This window comes from Pan paniscus, chromosome 1 (genome assembly GCF_029289425.2).
Source record: "Pan paniscus chromosome 1, NHGRI_mPanPan1-v2.0_pri, whole genome shotgun sequence".
Lineage (NCBI taxonomy): Eukaryota > Metazoa > Chordata > Mammalia > Primates > Hominidae > Pan > Pan paniscus.
In genome coordinates, this window is record NC_073249.2 from 200414419 (window position 1) to 200431163 (window position 16745).

Sequence of the window (16745 nt, forward strand, 5' to 3'; positions counted from 1 at the left end):
GTGCCAGTGCATTCCAGCCTGAGTGATACAGCAGACTGTGTCTCAAAAAAACAAAGGGGTTGGCCAGGCGCGGTGGCTCACGCCTGTAATCCCAGCACTTTGGGAGGCCGAGGCGGGCAGATCATGAGGTCAGGAGGTCGAGACCATCCTGGCTAACACGATGAAACCCTGTCTCTACTAAAAATACAAAAAATTAGCCGGGCATGGTGGCGGGCGCCTGTAGTCCCAGCTACTCGGGAGGCTGAGGCAGGAGAATGGCGTGAACCCGGGAGGCGGAGCTTGTAGTGAGCCAAGATTGCACCACTGCACTCCAGCCTGGGTGACAGAGCAAGACTCCATCTCAAAAACAAAAAAAAAGGGGTTAACTCTAGGGTGGAAAGATGAAACTGACAAAATCAGAATGGAACATCTGTAGACTTTGGCCAACAAAAATCCATCACTAAATGGAATGGTGAGTTAAAGCTGTCTACGTGAAGACTTTTCGGAAATGATTTACATTAAATAATGGTAAAATATCAGTTTCTACCTATGAGAATAGGTTTATTTTTTTGTTTTATTTTTTGAGACAGGATCTGGCTGTTACCCAGACTGGAGTGCAGTGATGTGATCTTGGCTCACTGCAGCCTCAGCCTCCTGGGCTCAAGCCATCCTTCCACCTCAGCTTCCCAAGTAGCTGTGACTATAGGTGCATGCCACCACACTCAGCTAATTTTTGTACTTTTAGAGACGAGGTTTTACCATTTTGCCCAGGCTGGTCTCGAACTTATGAGCTCAAGCAATCCAACCTGCCTCAGCCACCTAAAGTGCTGGATTACAGGTGTGAGCCACTGCACCTGGTCAGAACAGTTCACATTTTAAAAATCTTGGCAAGAATAAGGTGAAATGAGCACTTTCAAACTCAGATCCTGAGGAAACAATAAAAAATGCAGGCAAGTTCAGTCAAAGATTTAATTGTGGCATTATTTGTAATAATGAAATATTAAACTGCCTATATACCCAACAAATAGAAGACTGGTTAAAGAAATTAACACAAGATATATTTTACAGCCATTGTAAATAATGATATGAAGAATTATTAAAAACATGGGTCATGAAAAGTACTTGTAACATTGAATGATAAAAGCATGATTCAGAGTGTAAACTATTCATTATGTGATTTCATGTGTTATAAATATTTATGTCAAAAGTGAGTGTGTGTGTGTGTGTGTGTGTTTCAGACAGGGTTTCACTCTGTTGTTCAGGCTAGAGAGCAATGGCGCAACCATAGCTCATTGCAGCCTCGACCTGCTAGGCTCAAGTAATCCTCCTCACTCAGCCTCCCAAGTAGCTACAGGTGTGTGCCAGCACACCCAGCTAACTGTTTTATTTTTGTAGAGACAGGGTCCTGCCGTGTTGCCAGGGCTGGTCTCAAACTCCAGGGCTCAAGCGATTTTCCTGCCTCAGCCTCCCAAAGTCCTGGGATTACAGGCATAAGTCACCATGTCCATCTAATTTTTTTCTTTTTTACTGCCTTATTGTTCATTTCAACTTTGCTATGAGGAAGTCAATATGCCACAGTGAATGAGAACACAGGCTCTGAAGCCAGGTTGAAATCTTGGCCCCTAGGTTTGCCAACTATGTGAACTTGCACAAGTTACTTTTCCTCTCCATGTCTCAGTATTCTCATCTTTAAAATGGGCATAAAAACAGTATCTACCTTATAGGGTCTAAGGATAAATGTATGTGGAATACTTAATGCTTGGAACAGAGTAAATGCTCAGTAAATGTTAGCAATTACTATTAACACTATTGTTTTATAAGAAAGACAGAGGCCTACAGGGAATCAAGTAGCCCGTTCAAGGTAACACGGTGGAATAGAATTTATTAACTATCCTTTGGTCTCAATCTACTTCCTTCTTCTATAATTTCCAGACTCACAAAACAATCTATTAATTTAACTGCTAAAAAAATACATATATACCTCGGTCAGGTGCCGTGGTTCAAACCTGTAATCCCAGCACTTTGGGAGGCCAAGGCAGGAGGATCACTTGAGCCCAGGAGTTTGAGACCAGCCCGGACAACATGGCAAGACCCTGTCTCTACAAAGTCAAAAAATTAGCCAGATGTGGTAGCAGTATCTGTGGTCCCAGATACTCAGGAAGCTGAGGTGGAAGGATCTCTTGAGCCCAGGAGGTCTAGGCTGCAGTGAGCCATGTTCATACCACTGCACTTCAGCCTCAGCAACAGAGTGAAACCCTGTCTCAAAAACAAAACGAAACAGGCCAGGTGCTATGGCTCACACCTATAATCCCAGGACTTTGGGAGGCCAAGGTGGGCAGATCACTTGAGGTCAGGAGTTCGAGATCAGCCTGGTCAACATGGTGAAATCCCATCTCTACTAAATATACAAAAAATAGCCGGGTGTGATCCCAGCACTTTGGGAGGCCGAGGCAGGCAGATCACGAGGTCAGGAGATCAAGACCATCCTGGCTAACATGGTGAAACCCGTCTCTACTAAAAATAAAAAAAAATTAGCCAGGCGTGGTGGCAGGTGCCTGTAGTCCCAGCTACTCAGGAGGCTGAGGCAGGAGAATGGCGTGAACCCGGGAGGCAGAGGTTGTAGTGAGCTGAGATTGTGCCACTGCACTCCAGCCTGGGCGACAGAGCAAGACTCTGTCTCGAAAAAAACAAAAAAGAAAAAAAAATAGCCGGGTGTGGTGGTGCGCACCTATAATCCTGGCTACTCAGGAGGCTGAGGCACAAAAACTGCTTGAACCTATAAGGTGGAGGTTGCAGTGAGCTGAGAGCATGCCACTGCACTTCACCCTGGGCAACAGAGCAAGACTCCATCTCAGAAAAACAAAAAAACAAAAATACACGCACACACACACACACACACACACACACATCTACATACATACCCTGGAAGAAAGAAAAATGAGGAGTTGGATGGTGATAGTGAGAAATCAGGAAAATTCCAGCTATTAGAAGCATAGAACCTAATTGTAATTAACGCACTGACTTTGTTATAAATGTAGGTTTGTCTAAATTCGAATAATATGAAGTGTAACGCCTCAGGCCCTGATTAGCCCAGTCTGAGCACACCAAGCTTCAGGAGTTGGTGGGTTGAGACATTGGCCTCCTGACCCTGGTGATACTGCCCAACCCACACCCTGTCTGCATAACTAACCCCACAGAGGCAAGTTACTAAACCATGCAGGACAGAGAAGGATATGGAAAAACTTGCTGGACAAGAAGCAGGAGATAAGGTAGTGGTTACTGTAATGTGGTATGAGGGTAAAGCATGCTGGACTAGGAGTCAAGATCAGAGTCCTAGGCATAATGCATATTAGATCTGCTTGTCAAATGGCTTTCTTTCATTCTAGTGTCAACACTTGTGCCTTAATATTTATTTCATACATACAAGAACATTTGAAACATATTCATTATAAAGCACAAAAATATAATGAACTACGAAAGTACCTCCAAACTAAGAATTTTATTGAAAACATGCTTCTATTTCTATACCCCTTTTCTGTCTCATCTTCCTGCCTGCTCTCTACCTCTGCCAACTCCACCAGTCTCTTAATTGTTTTAACAACAGCTGATTTTCACTCTACATCTTAATTGACCTCTCTACAGCATTTGACACCATTGTTTCCATGGGTGCCCTACCCCTTCCCAACTTGCACCAACAAACTCCCTCTTTTCTTGGCTTATGTAATGCTGGCTGCCCTGGTTTTCTTCCTGCTTTTCTGTGTTTTTGCTTATAAAGCTTATTCTCCTCTACCCAGCCAGTAAAGGGTAGAGTTCCTCAAAAATGCCATCTTAGGCTCTTTCTTCTTCTCACTCTACACTCCTTAACAGGCAGGGCTGAGTGGCTCACACCTGTAATCTCAGCATTTTGGGAGGCCAGGGCAAGAAGACCACTTGAGGCCAGGAGTTCAAGACCATCCTGGGCAACAAAGTCAGACCCTGTTTTTACAAAAAATAAATATAAAAAGTTAGCTGGGTAGGTGGTGCATGCCTGTAGTACTGGGTACTTGAGAGGCTCCTTTGAGACCAGGAGTTCCAAGCGTCAGTGAGCTTTGATTGCCCCACTGCACTCCAGCCCAGGAGACAGTGTGAGACCATCTCTAAATAGATAAATACACAGATAGACAGACAGACTCTCCTTAGCTTTCTCATCCCCTCTTTGCTCAAGTTAACCTATACACAGATGGCTTCCATACTGGCGACAGAGATAAACCCTGTCTGAACTGTTGACCTGACATCTCTGTCTGACTGTTGACCTGACTATACCAATCCCTCGCTGAACTGTTGACCTGACATCTCTGTTCAACATGTACAGGATATCCAAAACCAAACTGCTGACCCTTTTCAACTGGATTTTCTCTCAGGGTTACCTAGCATGGTGAAGGGCACCACTATCCACTGTAACGTAAGTCTAAAACCGCCGGGCGCGGTGGCTCACGCCTGTAATCCCAGCACTTTGGGAGGCCGAGGTGGGCGGATTACCTGAGGTCGGGAGTTTGAGACCAGCCTGGCCAACATAGTGAAACCCCGTCTCTACTAAAAATACAAAAATTAGCTGGGCATGGTGGCATGCCCCTGTAATCCCAGCTACTCAGGAGGCTGAGGCAGAAGAATCGCTTGAGCCCAGGAGGCAGAGGTTGCAGTGAGCCGAGATTGTACCATTGCATTCCAGCCTGGGCAAGAGTGAGACTCTGTCTCCAAAAAAAGAATTAGCTGAGCATGGTGGCACACACCTGTAGTCCCAGCTACTTGGAAGGCTGAAGTGGGAGGACTGCTTGGGCCCGGGAGGCACAGACTACAGTGGGCCGAGATCACACCACTGCACTCCAGCCTGGGCGATAGAGTGAGTCCCTGTCTCAAAATAAAAATAAAAATGGGCCAGGAGTGATGGCTCATGCCTGGAATCTCAGCACTTTGGGAGGCTGAGGCAGACAGATCACTTGAGGTTGGGAGTTCAAGACCAGCCTCGCCAACATGGTGAAACCCCGTCTCTACTAAAAAATACAAAAAATTAGCTGGGCACGGTGGTGGGCGCCTGTAATCCCAGCTACTTGGGAAGCTGAGGTGGAAGAATTGCTGGAACCTGGGAAGCGGAGGTTGCAGTGAGCCAAGATCTCGCCATTGCACTCCAGCCTGGAGACAGAGCGAGATTCCATCTCAAAAAAATAAATAAAATAAAAAATAAAAATAAATAAATAAAAATAAAATATTTGTTGAATGAATGAACTATGTGACAGAGAAATGTCACCCAGCTGTTAGGAAGGAGAGGCATTCATAAAATAGCCTCAAAAACTGTCTCCTCTCCTTTTTATCTAATTCTATTCTCACCAAGTAACTTTTTGATTTTTAATCTAGTTTCCTAGGTCAATCGAATCGGGAAGGGAACCAGAAAAATTCCTGGTTCCCAAGATCCCACATAATAGAGGTAAAGGATAAGAACCCTAAAATCAAACAGCTTTAGATATGAGTCCCAGCTCTGGCACTTACTAGTAGAGTGACCCTGGGCAAGTCACTTCAATGCTGAACTCAGTTTTCTCATCTACAAAATGGACAACAGCCTTGAATCTCTCACACATAAGGTTAATGACTTAATGAAATACAGAACACAACACATCTCCTGGGTTATTTTTTGCTACTATTATTTTACTATTGCTGTTAGTTTACAAATATTATTAAAAGTTACATAAATAATAACATGAGAGGGACCAAATATTTAAATGGCTTCAAAAGTCTCTCCACCTCTAATAATTAGGATTCCACTATGTTGACAATAATTAATAATTTTCTTTTTGAAAAATCCCTGAATCGGCTGGGCATGGTGACTCACGCCTGTAATCCCAGCACTTTGGGAGGCTGAGGCAGGCAGATCACGAGGTCAGGAGTTCGAGACTAGCCTGGCCAATATGGTGAAACCTTTCTCGACTGAAAATAAAAAATTAGCTGGGCATGGTGGCATGCACCTGTAGTCCCAGCTGCTTGGGAGGCTGAGGTGGAAGAATTGCTTGAACCTGGGAGGCGGAGGTTGCAACTCCAGCCTGGGCAACAGAGTGAGACTTTGTCTTACCAAAAAAAAAAAAGAAAAAAAAAAAAAAGAAAAGAAAAACACCTGAATCTTGTGTGGAACTAGAACATGAGAGACCTAAAGAACTCTAGCCCCAACAAACTGCATTCATGAAAAGTCATTCTTGGAAAAACACTACCAAAGGGCCAGGAGGGTATAATTTGTAAAGGAATAATAACATGGCTTTGTCATCTGCTTTGCTCTTTCTCTGGGGTTTCTTGGTGTGTGGTGAACTCTAGTTCTGAAGCAGGTTGTAATAAGCCAATCCTAATCTCTAAATTTGGGAGATCCCCTTAAATCTTTCCATATGCTCCCCTAATTAGACCTCTGGCCAAGTACATGGCACAGAGGGGCTTTATGGTTTGGTACAGGCCTGCTTTTTTGTTGTTGTTGTTGAAAAGAGGGAGTTTTGCCATGTTGGCCAGGCTGGTCTTGAACTCCTGGCCTGCCTCAAGTGGACTGCCCACCTCGGCCTCCTAATGTGCTAGGATTACAGGCATGAGCTGCCATGCTGGCCCAGGCCTGTTTTCCTTAGCAATTACCATGCAAAACAACTTGGGATACCTGGGATCCAACAGGCCTTGCTCCACCCCCCAGGCCATCTCTCTCACAGCATTGCTGATCTCATGACGGGACGTGTATGCAAAACAGACATTCAGGAAACACCTGAGGAGGGAAGAAGAGAATAATTTACCAAAGGGGGACAGGGACTGATGACTGAAGTCACTGATTACAGAGAAGCCCTTCCAGCCTTTCCCTAGAAAAACAAATACACATCAAATGTTAACTGTGGATACCTCTGAAAGGTGAAATTATGAGTTTTTTGTGGTTTCCAAGTTTTCTTGGAATAAACATGTAACTAGTTTTATAATAAGACAAATACTAAATGGCTCCTTTTTTTTTGAGACAGAGTTTTGCTCTTGTCGCCCAGGCTGAAGTGCAATGGCGTGATCTCGACTCACTGCAACCTCCGCCTCCTGGGTTCAAGTGATTCTTCTGCCTCAGCCTCCCGAGTAGCTGGGATTACAGGTGCGCACCACCACACCTGGCTAATTTTTGTATTTTTAGTAGAGATGGGGTTTCACCATGTTGGCCAGGCTAGTCTTGAACTCCTGACTTCAGGTGATCCACCTGCCTAGGATGACAGGCGTGAGCCACTGTGCCCAGCCACCAAATACCTCCTATTGCCATCCTAACCCTCTCCCCTTCTACTGTACACCGGCTTTCAGAGGAAGACTCTACTGTGATATTGGCACAAACAAAGGAAAATAGGAAGGAGATTTGATGTAAAACAAGTCCACTGCCAAAATACACGTTATATTTCAAAGCTACACATCACAGAGTTTGGATTATTGAACTCTATTCCCCTGTACATCTGTATGACCTCCCAAGGTCATCCTATCCATAGGTTAAAGGAGTGGAACAGAAAAAGAATTTCTTGAAGGATCTGTCTTCAAAGTCAGGGATAAGAACTGCTGTATTCCGATCCCATTCCCTGTCAAGTAAAAACACACCCACACACACACACACACACTTATTTGGTGGGGGCTGGGCAGAGAAAGGAGGAAAGAGAAACTATGCGTATGTGTCAGTATACACACATATAACATGTTATTGCAGAATCATGTCTGGTGTGCCCTGCAGACGGAGAAAGTCTCTAAGCTGCTCAACCTACTCTCTCATTGCCCCTTGCACCAATCCAGACCAAGGAAAGCCCAGGACGTCTCCCTAAAGCCAGCAGGGAATCAAAGATTGAAACAGCTCCCTATAGGGAAATCTGAGAACTTACTTGTTGTAGTTCTTCGTGGCCTGTACAGCTTGTGCAATCAGCTCCTGGAGATCCAAGGGCAACAAGTGCAGATCGCCCAGGACCCGGATACACACCCCATGCTTCTGCAGTTTCTCCCTGATCAGGGAAAAGAGGCAGCATTGGGATAGGGCCCCTGCTGAGCTGGAGAGAGCAAGGTGCTCAGGTAATAACTGACCACCAGTTTTTTGAGTGCTTTCCTGTGTGTCAGACCCTGTTCTACATACATTATTTCATTGCATCCCTTCAACAACTCTGAAAGAAACTTACTTCAGTGCCAAGGCTCAGACAGGACAGTCAGATAGGGACTGCCCAGGGTCATATAGCCATCAAGTGCTCTGTCAGGATTGAAACCCAGTTTGTCTGATTTGAGAACCCAAATTCTTTTTCTTGAGATGGAGGCTTGCTCTGTCACCCAGGCTCGAGTGCAGTGGTGCAATCTCAGCTCACTGCAACCTCCGCATCCCGGGTTTAAGCGATCCTCCCACCGCAGCCTCCCAAGTAGCTGGGATTACAGGTGCCCACCACCAGGCCTGGCTAATTTTTATATTTTTAGTAGAGACGAGGTTTCATCATGGCCAGGCTGGTCTCGAACCCTTGACCTCAAGTGATCTGCCTGTCTCGGCCTCCCAAGTGCTGAGATTACAGGCATGAGCCACTGCGCTCAGCCCCAAACTACATTTTTTTTCCCCCTTTTTTGGAGACAGGGTCTTACTCTCACCCAGGCTGGAGTGCAGTGGTATACTCATGGTTCAGTGTTAACTTCCAAATCCTGGGCTCAAGCGATCCTCCTGCCTCAGCCTCCCAAGTAGCTGGGACTAAAGGCATGCACCACCATGCCCGGCTAATTTTTGTATTTTTTGTAAAGATGAGGTCTCACTATGTTGCCCAAGGTGGTCTCAAACTCCTGGCCTCAAGTGATCCTCCTGCCTGAGCCTCCCAAAGTGCTAGGATTACAGGTGTGAGCCACCATGTCCAGCAAGAACCCAAACTCTTTACATTACACGACCTCATGTGTCCTTTTTGGGCAGTTGCATTTTATGTATCTGTGAAGTTTGTCCCATTTGAGAAGTGAGTAAACTCCTCAAGGGAAGGAGCTGTATTATGGGGTACTTTTGTTATGTTCTAGTGAAATATTATGATAATGGTGACAGCTAACATTCTATGTTTACTAAATGCCAGATATTGGTCTAAGTGCTTTACATGTACCAATACATTCCATCCTTACACCAACCTCTGAGTTATATACCCTTATTATTCCCCTTTTACAGATGAGGAAACTGAGGCACAGGGACGTTAGGTAATTTGTTTGGACAGCTGATGAATGGAGAACCAGGATTTGCACGTAGGGAGTCAGCCTCCAGAGCTTGTCTTCTTAATTATGACATTATATTGCTTCCATACAATAACTCCCAAACTCTGCATACAGTGAGAATGAATTCAACCAGCTTCTCTCATCTGGAAATGCTATGAAGAAACCAAATGCTTCACATTTGGAAAATGGGAGATTAATTGAAGGCAGTATACTAGAAGACCTTGATTCAGCTCCTCCTGCTAGCTTGTGGTATAGTTCTGCCACTAGTTTGATGTGTGACCATGTGTAAGCTCTTGTCTTCTGTTTTTTAAAATTTTAATTTACTTATTTTTATTTTAATTATTTTTTCTGAGACAGGGTCTCGGTCTGTTGCACAGGATGGAGCATAGTGGATCGATCACAGCTCATTGCAGCCTCAGACTCTCCAGGCTCATCACAGTGATCCCCCCACTTCAGCCTCCCACATAGCTGGGATTATAGGTATGTGCCACCATCCCCAGTTAATTTTTTTGTATTTTTTTGTAGAGATGGGGTTTTGCCATGTTGCCTAGGCTGGAATCAAGCAAATTCCTGGACTCAAGCAATGCGCCCTCCTTGGCTTCCCAAAGTGCTGAGATTACAGGCATGAGCCACCTTGCTCAACCTCTTCTCTTTACTAGGGTTTAGTTTCCCAACTGATGAAACAGAATCAGGCCAGTGGTTTTCCCACCTTCTTTTAGCCAAAGAACCCTTTCTTCAAATCAAATTCTACACAGAAGCCCAACACATAAAATAGGTAAATGCAACTCAGCACCCCCTACCCCATTCCCACTAGGTTCTTTCTACACCTCCTCAGACCTTGGGGTTCTGTGGCACATTAATGGAAAAGCACCTCTGAGTTTCTTCTTGCTTTTGCCAGGACTTCATGATAAACGAAGACCATTTTCTCTACTATTAACTGATCAGTGCAATCTCATTAGCATCTCTTCTGCCATGCATTTTGATCTTGCAGGAATTGTAATATGGTCTGTCTCTCAGAGCACAGTGTAGTAGATGATAGCTCAGCTCTGGAGTCAAAAAGATCCAGGTGTGCACCTTGGCTCTGCCTGTCTGATAGCTGTGTGACCCAGGATATATGCCTTAACTTCTTTGGTTAACTACTTTCCTTCTCTCTAAAAATTGGCTAATAATATCTTTGTCATGGTATAATGTGATTACAGGATGAGTAAGAATATATTTTAGGCTCAAAGCCTGGCATATAGTAAACACTTTAAAAAGGTAAGATTAGTGGGATATGCCCCCCATGCCTCCATCCCCGGCTCCTTAGGTGTAAACTCTGAGCCACACAGGCTCTGCTGGGGACCGGGGAGCAATGTCTGTAGCCCAGAGTCTCACCATCCTAATATAGACAGAAGGAAGCCTGGCTACCCTCCCTACCACCCATTGTTCTAGGCTCATCTTCACTGGAGTTCTAGGCTCACTGTTCTCTCATCTTCCTGGTATAGGTAGGAGCTGGGCACACAACAGTTGTAACTAAGACTTTCGGGCAATTCTGGCTGGTAAGGGCTCCATACTTTGAAGAAAGCAGTCTCCACTGAAATTTGTCTTTGCCCCTCTCTGGCTTTATTCCCTAAGTTAAGCCTAAACTTACTGACGGCTAAGAATGGTACTGATGCTTCCCCATAAATGTCTCTTATGCATCATCCTATCCCTCCCAAAAGACTATGCAGGGGGAGTACAGTAACTTTTTAGGGTTCACTGTGCAGCAGAAAATGACTTCCTCAATCTTTTCTTTAACTCCACTTCCTTGGCCATAGTTTATTGGCTCTGGGGTAGAAATCTGATAGAATTTAGGGATCCTAATTAAGGGATTTTATTGATTCCGGGCTGCTCTTTTGAAGCAAGAGAAAACTGGTCTGCAGAGAGAGGTGGAAATAAATGAATACAGAGGTTCTACCTAGTGGGTTTAATTCCTGGTTTCAGTTTTGCTTGAGGCTGGCTGTACTTGTTCTTAAATCATGTGACACCCCTCAATATCCTCAAATAAATGCCCCCTTTTTTATTAAAAAAAAAAAGTTAGAAATAAAGAATGAAAGACTATCTTGTATTTCTGATATTTGCCACCCAAGATATCTAACTAACATTAAAAAGAGTTGCAAGTCCCTTAAGTAAGCCTCAGATAACAGAATTTCAAGGGTTAGGATAAGGCTGGGGGTGGTGGAAGAACATGCTCTCCCCTCTGATAGCATCTTACTGTTCTTCCATCAAGCGGCTGAACTTCTGCCGGGCCAGATCCATAAGCCCGTCTACCTCACTCTTGGAGCGTTTGAAGTTCTCAATGCTGAATGCGTAGACCGTCACCTCTAGGATGCCCAGGTTCAAACACCACCGCAGAGTCTGAGAGGGGAGAAGGCAAGGAGCTAGGATACAAGGAAGAGTGGGAAGGGGAAATAAGAGATACTTTTTGGTCCTGACTCAGAGTTGGAGATAGGAGACAGACTTTTCTCCTCCCCAAAGCTGGGTGAAGCTAGGATAACATCAGTGTTTATGTCAGAATTAATGCATCAAATAAGCAGAAAACCACCATTGAAGAAACTGAAAAATGTGATCTTAGTGAATGCTGATGGCATTGTGCACTACAAGAAAGAACTCTGCACTGAGAGTGTAAAGACATAGGCTCTAGTCCCTGACTCCAGCATGCACTTATGTGACTGGAATCAAATCATTTAATTTCTCTAGGTTGAAGTCTCCTTACCTGTAATATGGGATCACAATCCATCCCTTACAAGGTGGCTAACGAACAATATAAAAACACAAGGTGTTATTACTCACAGCATAACTTCATTATTCTGGTAGGTTGAGAGGCTGATGAGTTAAAAGAAAAAAAGCAACAACTGGACAGCTGTGTAGCATTTAATAGCCTGCAAAGGGTTTTCACATAATTTCATTTGATTCTTTGAACAACCACTTTAAAATGACACTACTGTTTTCATGCCTACTTTACAAATGATAAAACAGGCTCAGAGTTGAAGAATATGTCAAAAATCCTCAACTGTCTGATTCCATTATATGGAGTTCTAGAATGGGAAAAACAAATTTATAGTTACAGAAATCAGAACGGTAGTTGCCTAGAGAGGAAAAGGAGGAGGCAGAACAGAAGTTGATTGAGAAGGGGCACCAGGGAATTTTTTGGAGAGATGGAAATGTCCTACATCTTTTTTTTTTTTTTTTTTTAAGCTGGAGTCTTGCTCTGTCACCCAGGCTGGAGTGCAGTGGTGCAATCTTGGCTCACTACAACCTCCACCTCCTACGTTCAAGTGATTCTCCTGCCTCAGCCTCCCGAGTAGCTGGGCCTACAGGCATGTGCCACCACATCTGGCTAACTTTTTGTATTTTTAGTAGAGATGGGGTTTCGCCATGCTGACCAGGCTGGTCTCGAACTCCTGACCTCAGGTGATTGCCTGCCTTGGCCTCCCGAAGTGCTGGGATTACAGGCATGAGCTACTGAGCCCGGCAGGAAATGTCCTATATCTTGACAGGGGTATGGGTTAGATAAATAAATGCAATTGTCAAAACCTAAAATCTGTGCAGTTCACCATATGAAATTATAACTCAAAAAGAAATGAAACTGGCTGGGTGTGGTGGGTCTCTCCTATAACCCTGGCACTTTGGGAGGCCAAGGTGGGCAGATTACCTGAGGTTGGGAGTTCAAGCCCAGCCTGGCCAACATGATGAAACCCCATTTCTACTAAAAATACAAAAACTTAGCTGGGTGCGGTGGCGCACACCTGTAATCCCAGCTACTTGGGAGGCTGAGGCAGGAGAATCGCTTGAACCGGTGAGTGGAGATCTCACCACTGCACTCCAGCCTAGACTACAGAGTGAGACTTCAACTCAAAAAAAAACAGGCCGGGCGTGGTGGCTCACACCTATAATCCCAGCACTTTGGGAGGCCAAGGCAGGCGGACCACGAGGTCAGGAGTTCAAGACCAGCCTGACCAACGTGGTGAAACCCCGTCTCTACTAAAAATGCAAAAATTAGCCGGGTGTGGTGGCGCAGGCCTGTAATCCCAGTTACTCAGGAGGCTGAGGCAGGAGAATCGCTTGAACCGGGGAGGCGGAGGTTGCAGTGAACTGAGATCGCGCCACTGCACCCCAGCCTGGGTGACAGAGCAACACTCCGTCTCAAAAGAAAAAAAAAGAAAAAAACTTAGTCCTTTGGGGCTGCTCTAATCCTGTACCACTAAAGGTGGAGAACAATGTTGAGAGGTGGAGGACAATGTTGAGAGATGGAGAGCTGGAGGTTAAACGTAGACAACAGAAGACATTCAAACAGAACAGAAGAAACAAGCCGAAGAGCTGCCTCTCTAACCCCTTAACAAACATACAAGCAAACAAATCTACTGTCATCTTAGGAAAATTACCAGTGAGAACCTGACACTTGAATAGCCTCAGGCCCTAAAGACCTTGCAAGGCAGCCACTGTGGATGGCACATCTGGCTTGGAACCCACCACTGACATCAGTCAATACAGTTGCTAATAATAAGTTTCAATTTTTTGAGCACTTCCTTTAGGTCAGGGCCTGTGCTACATGCTTTTCATTGTGCCATCTTATTTATCTTCAAATAATCTACTGAGATAGAGATTGCTAACCCCATTTTATAGATGAAGAAACTGAGGCAAAGGGAAGCTACATAACTCGCTGCAGGTCACAAAGCCAGACAGTGACAAAGCAGGGGTGCCAATGAATTCTGAGTGACTCCAGAGCTCAAGCTCCTAAGCATTAGGCAAAACTGCCTCTCAGTTACAAAAGAGAAGCTGGAGTCAACAAACGTAAAGACTTCTACAAGGTTCTGGTGAGAACCTCACTGCCATTCACTCAAGGAAAAAAATATCACGGCCCTGGCATCAAACTGTGTCCCTGTGCTAGGACACTGGGACCTGTGAACTACAGACCATATTTCCATTCTTTTATTTATTTATTTATTTTGAGACGGAGTCTCGCTCTGTTGCCCAGGCGGAGTGCAGTGGCACAATCTCGGCTCACTGTAAGCTCCGCCTCCTGGGTTCATGCCATTCTCCTGCCTCAGCCTCCCGAGTAGCTGGGACTACAGGTGCCCGCCACCACGCCCGGCTAATTTTTTGTATTTTTAATAGAGATGGGGTTTCACCGAGTTAGCCACGATGGTCTTGATCTCCTGACCTCATGATCCGTGCACCTCAGCCTCCCAAAGTGCTGGGATTACAGGCGTAAGCCACCGCGCCCGGCCCTCCATTCTTCTTAAAAATTTCACCAAGATTGTCATATTCCATTCTTTTGTTAAACTTAATGTCTTCCAATTTATAACATGCATTATACCATAAAATGTTCATGACCTCTGTGTAGAGTGATGTCCTGGTTTGCCGGGGACTTTCACCAGTTTTAGCACTGAAAGACCTGTGTCCTGAGAAACCCCTCAGCCTTGGCAAAGCAGAATGAGTAGTCACTCAATGTTCGTCCAGATATGTCACTTCTAAGAATTTATCCAAAAAGAGTACTTTTTTTGTTTTAGACAAGGTCTTGCTCTGTCACCAGGTTGGATTGCGGTGACGTGAACACAGCTCACTGCAGCCTCAACCTCCAGGGTTCAAGTCATCCTTCCACCTCAGTCTCGTAAGTAGCTGGGACCACAGGCATGCACCATCATGCTTGGCTAATTTTTTTTTTTTTTTTGTAGAGACAGGATCTCACCATGTTGCCCAGGCTGAAACAGTACTATTTATAATGTTTATTGTAATGTCAAGTAATAGTGGAGCAGTTAAATTATATCAGATCCTCTTGATAAAATGTTCTACAGTCATTGAAAGATACAGATAGAAAGCTTATATATACACCTTAAAAAATGCTTCCCCAAATGTTGGCCGGGTGCAGTGGCTCATGCCCGTAATCCCAGCACTTTGGGAGGCTGAAGGGGGTGGATCACCTGAGGTCAGGAGTTCGAGACCAGCCTGGCCAACATGGTGAAACCCCATCTCTACTAAAAATACAAAAAAATTAGTTGGACGTGGTGACGGGTGTTCAATCTCAACTACTCAGGAGGCTGAGGCAGAAAATCACTTGAACCCGGGAGGCGGAGGTTGCCGTGAGCAGAGATCATGCACTGTACTCTGGCCTGGGCAACAGAGTGAGACTCTGTCTCAAACAAATAAACAAAACCAAAATGTTAAGTGAAAATAAGGTTACTGAAGCTACAGATGCAATTTTATTAATGTTAAGTCACGTAGAGCATACAATAAGGACTGGATGAGGCATAAAATATAAACTATTGATTTATTAAAATAAGAAGAGGCAATTTTGTTCTTATTTCCAGTATTTTATGGTCATTCACTGGATGATTACTTCTTTGTTAATGTCATTTTTTTTTTCTTGAGATGGTGTCACTCTGTCACCCAGGCTAGAGTACAGGGGCACAATCTCTGTTCACTGCAGCCTCAAGCTTCCTGGGTTCAGATAGTCCTCCCACCTCAGCCTCCTGAGTAGCTGGGGGCACAGGTGTGCACCATCAAGTCTGGCTAATTTTTAAATTTTTTTGTAGAGGCAGGGTCTGACTATGTTACCCGGGCTAGTCCTGAACCCCTGGGCTCAAGCAATCCTCCTGCCTTGGCCTCCCAAAGTGTGGGATTAGAGGCAAAAGCAACTACGTCTGGCCAATGTCAAGATGAGATCTATAGCTAGCAAGCAAACAATAAAACACAGAGACAGATACAAAAAACACTCTCCAACCACAGCAAACTCAGAGCCTGGTCTTCTAGCTATAATCTACCTCTCCACAGACTGTTCACTTTGGGCTCTGCCATACACACCCACCTCAGCTAGCTTGTTGAAGCCCTGTGAGTGGCCTTCCTGCCGCTCCACCTGGCACTTCTTGGCATAGCGACGGTTCCCGTCCATTATGAATGCAATGTGTTTCGGCATTGGGCCTGCCTGTGGAATAGGAAGACAAATGATGAACAGGTCTCATATTCTTCAGGGATAAAGGAAGACACTACACCCCAAGGTGATATGTTTGGGCTATGTGATGAAAACCCTGACGAAGGGAATTGGGTACTTTGTGCTTTTAACTCAGTAAAAAGACATTAAAGTTTACTTACTTAGTTACTTACTTTATTTTGAGGCAGGATCTCACTTAGTCACCCAGGTGGGAATGCAATGGTATGATCACAGCTGACTGCAGCCTTGGCCTCCTGGGCTCAAGTGATCCTCCCACCTCTGCCTCCCGCTGAGTAGCCAGGGCTACCAGCACATGCCACCACACCTACCTATCCTTTTTTCTTTTCTTTTCTTTTTTTCTTTTTTTAAGAGATGGGGTCGGCCGGGCGTGGTGGCTCACGCCTGTAATCCCAGCACTTTGGGAGGCTGAGGTGGGCGGATCACTTGAGGTCAGGCATTCGAGACCAGCCTGGCCAACATGGCGAAACCCAGTCTCTACTAAAAATACAAAAATTAGCCGGGTATGGTGGCACATGCCTGTAGTCCCAGCTACTCTACTTGGGAGGCTGAGGCAGGAGAATCGCTTGAACCCAGGAGG

The 16745-nt window shown here is 44.9% G+C and overlaps 1 protein-coding gene across 28 annotated transcripts in view; it reads right to left on the reverse strand.

The window, feature by feature from the left end:
• DHDDS (dehydrodolichyl diphosphate synthase subunit) overlaps positions 1-16745 on the reverse strand; it is a 39259-nt gene that overhangs the window by 17027 nt on the left and 5487 nt on the right. For 18 of the 28 annotated variants that reach the window (XM_008961665.4, XM_055103625.2, XM_055103613.2 and 15 more), the window contains exons 3-6: positions 16025-16141; positions 11432-11574; positions 7866-7982; positions 6641-6742 (exon numbers count right to left, since the gene is read on the reverse strand). In XM_008961665.4, coding sequence (XP_008959913.1) covers positions 6641-6742; positions 7866-7982; positions 11432-11574; positions 16025-16141 — 479 coding nt within the window. Of the gene's footprint in view, positions 1-6640; positions 6743-7865; positions 7983-11431; positions 11598-16024; positions 16142-16745 lie in introns of those variants that run through there. The other 10 variants (XM_055103636.2, XM_055103603.2, XM_003809439.5 and 7 more) reach the window with 2 other exon arrangements.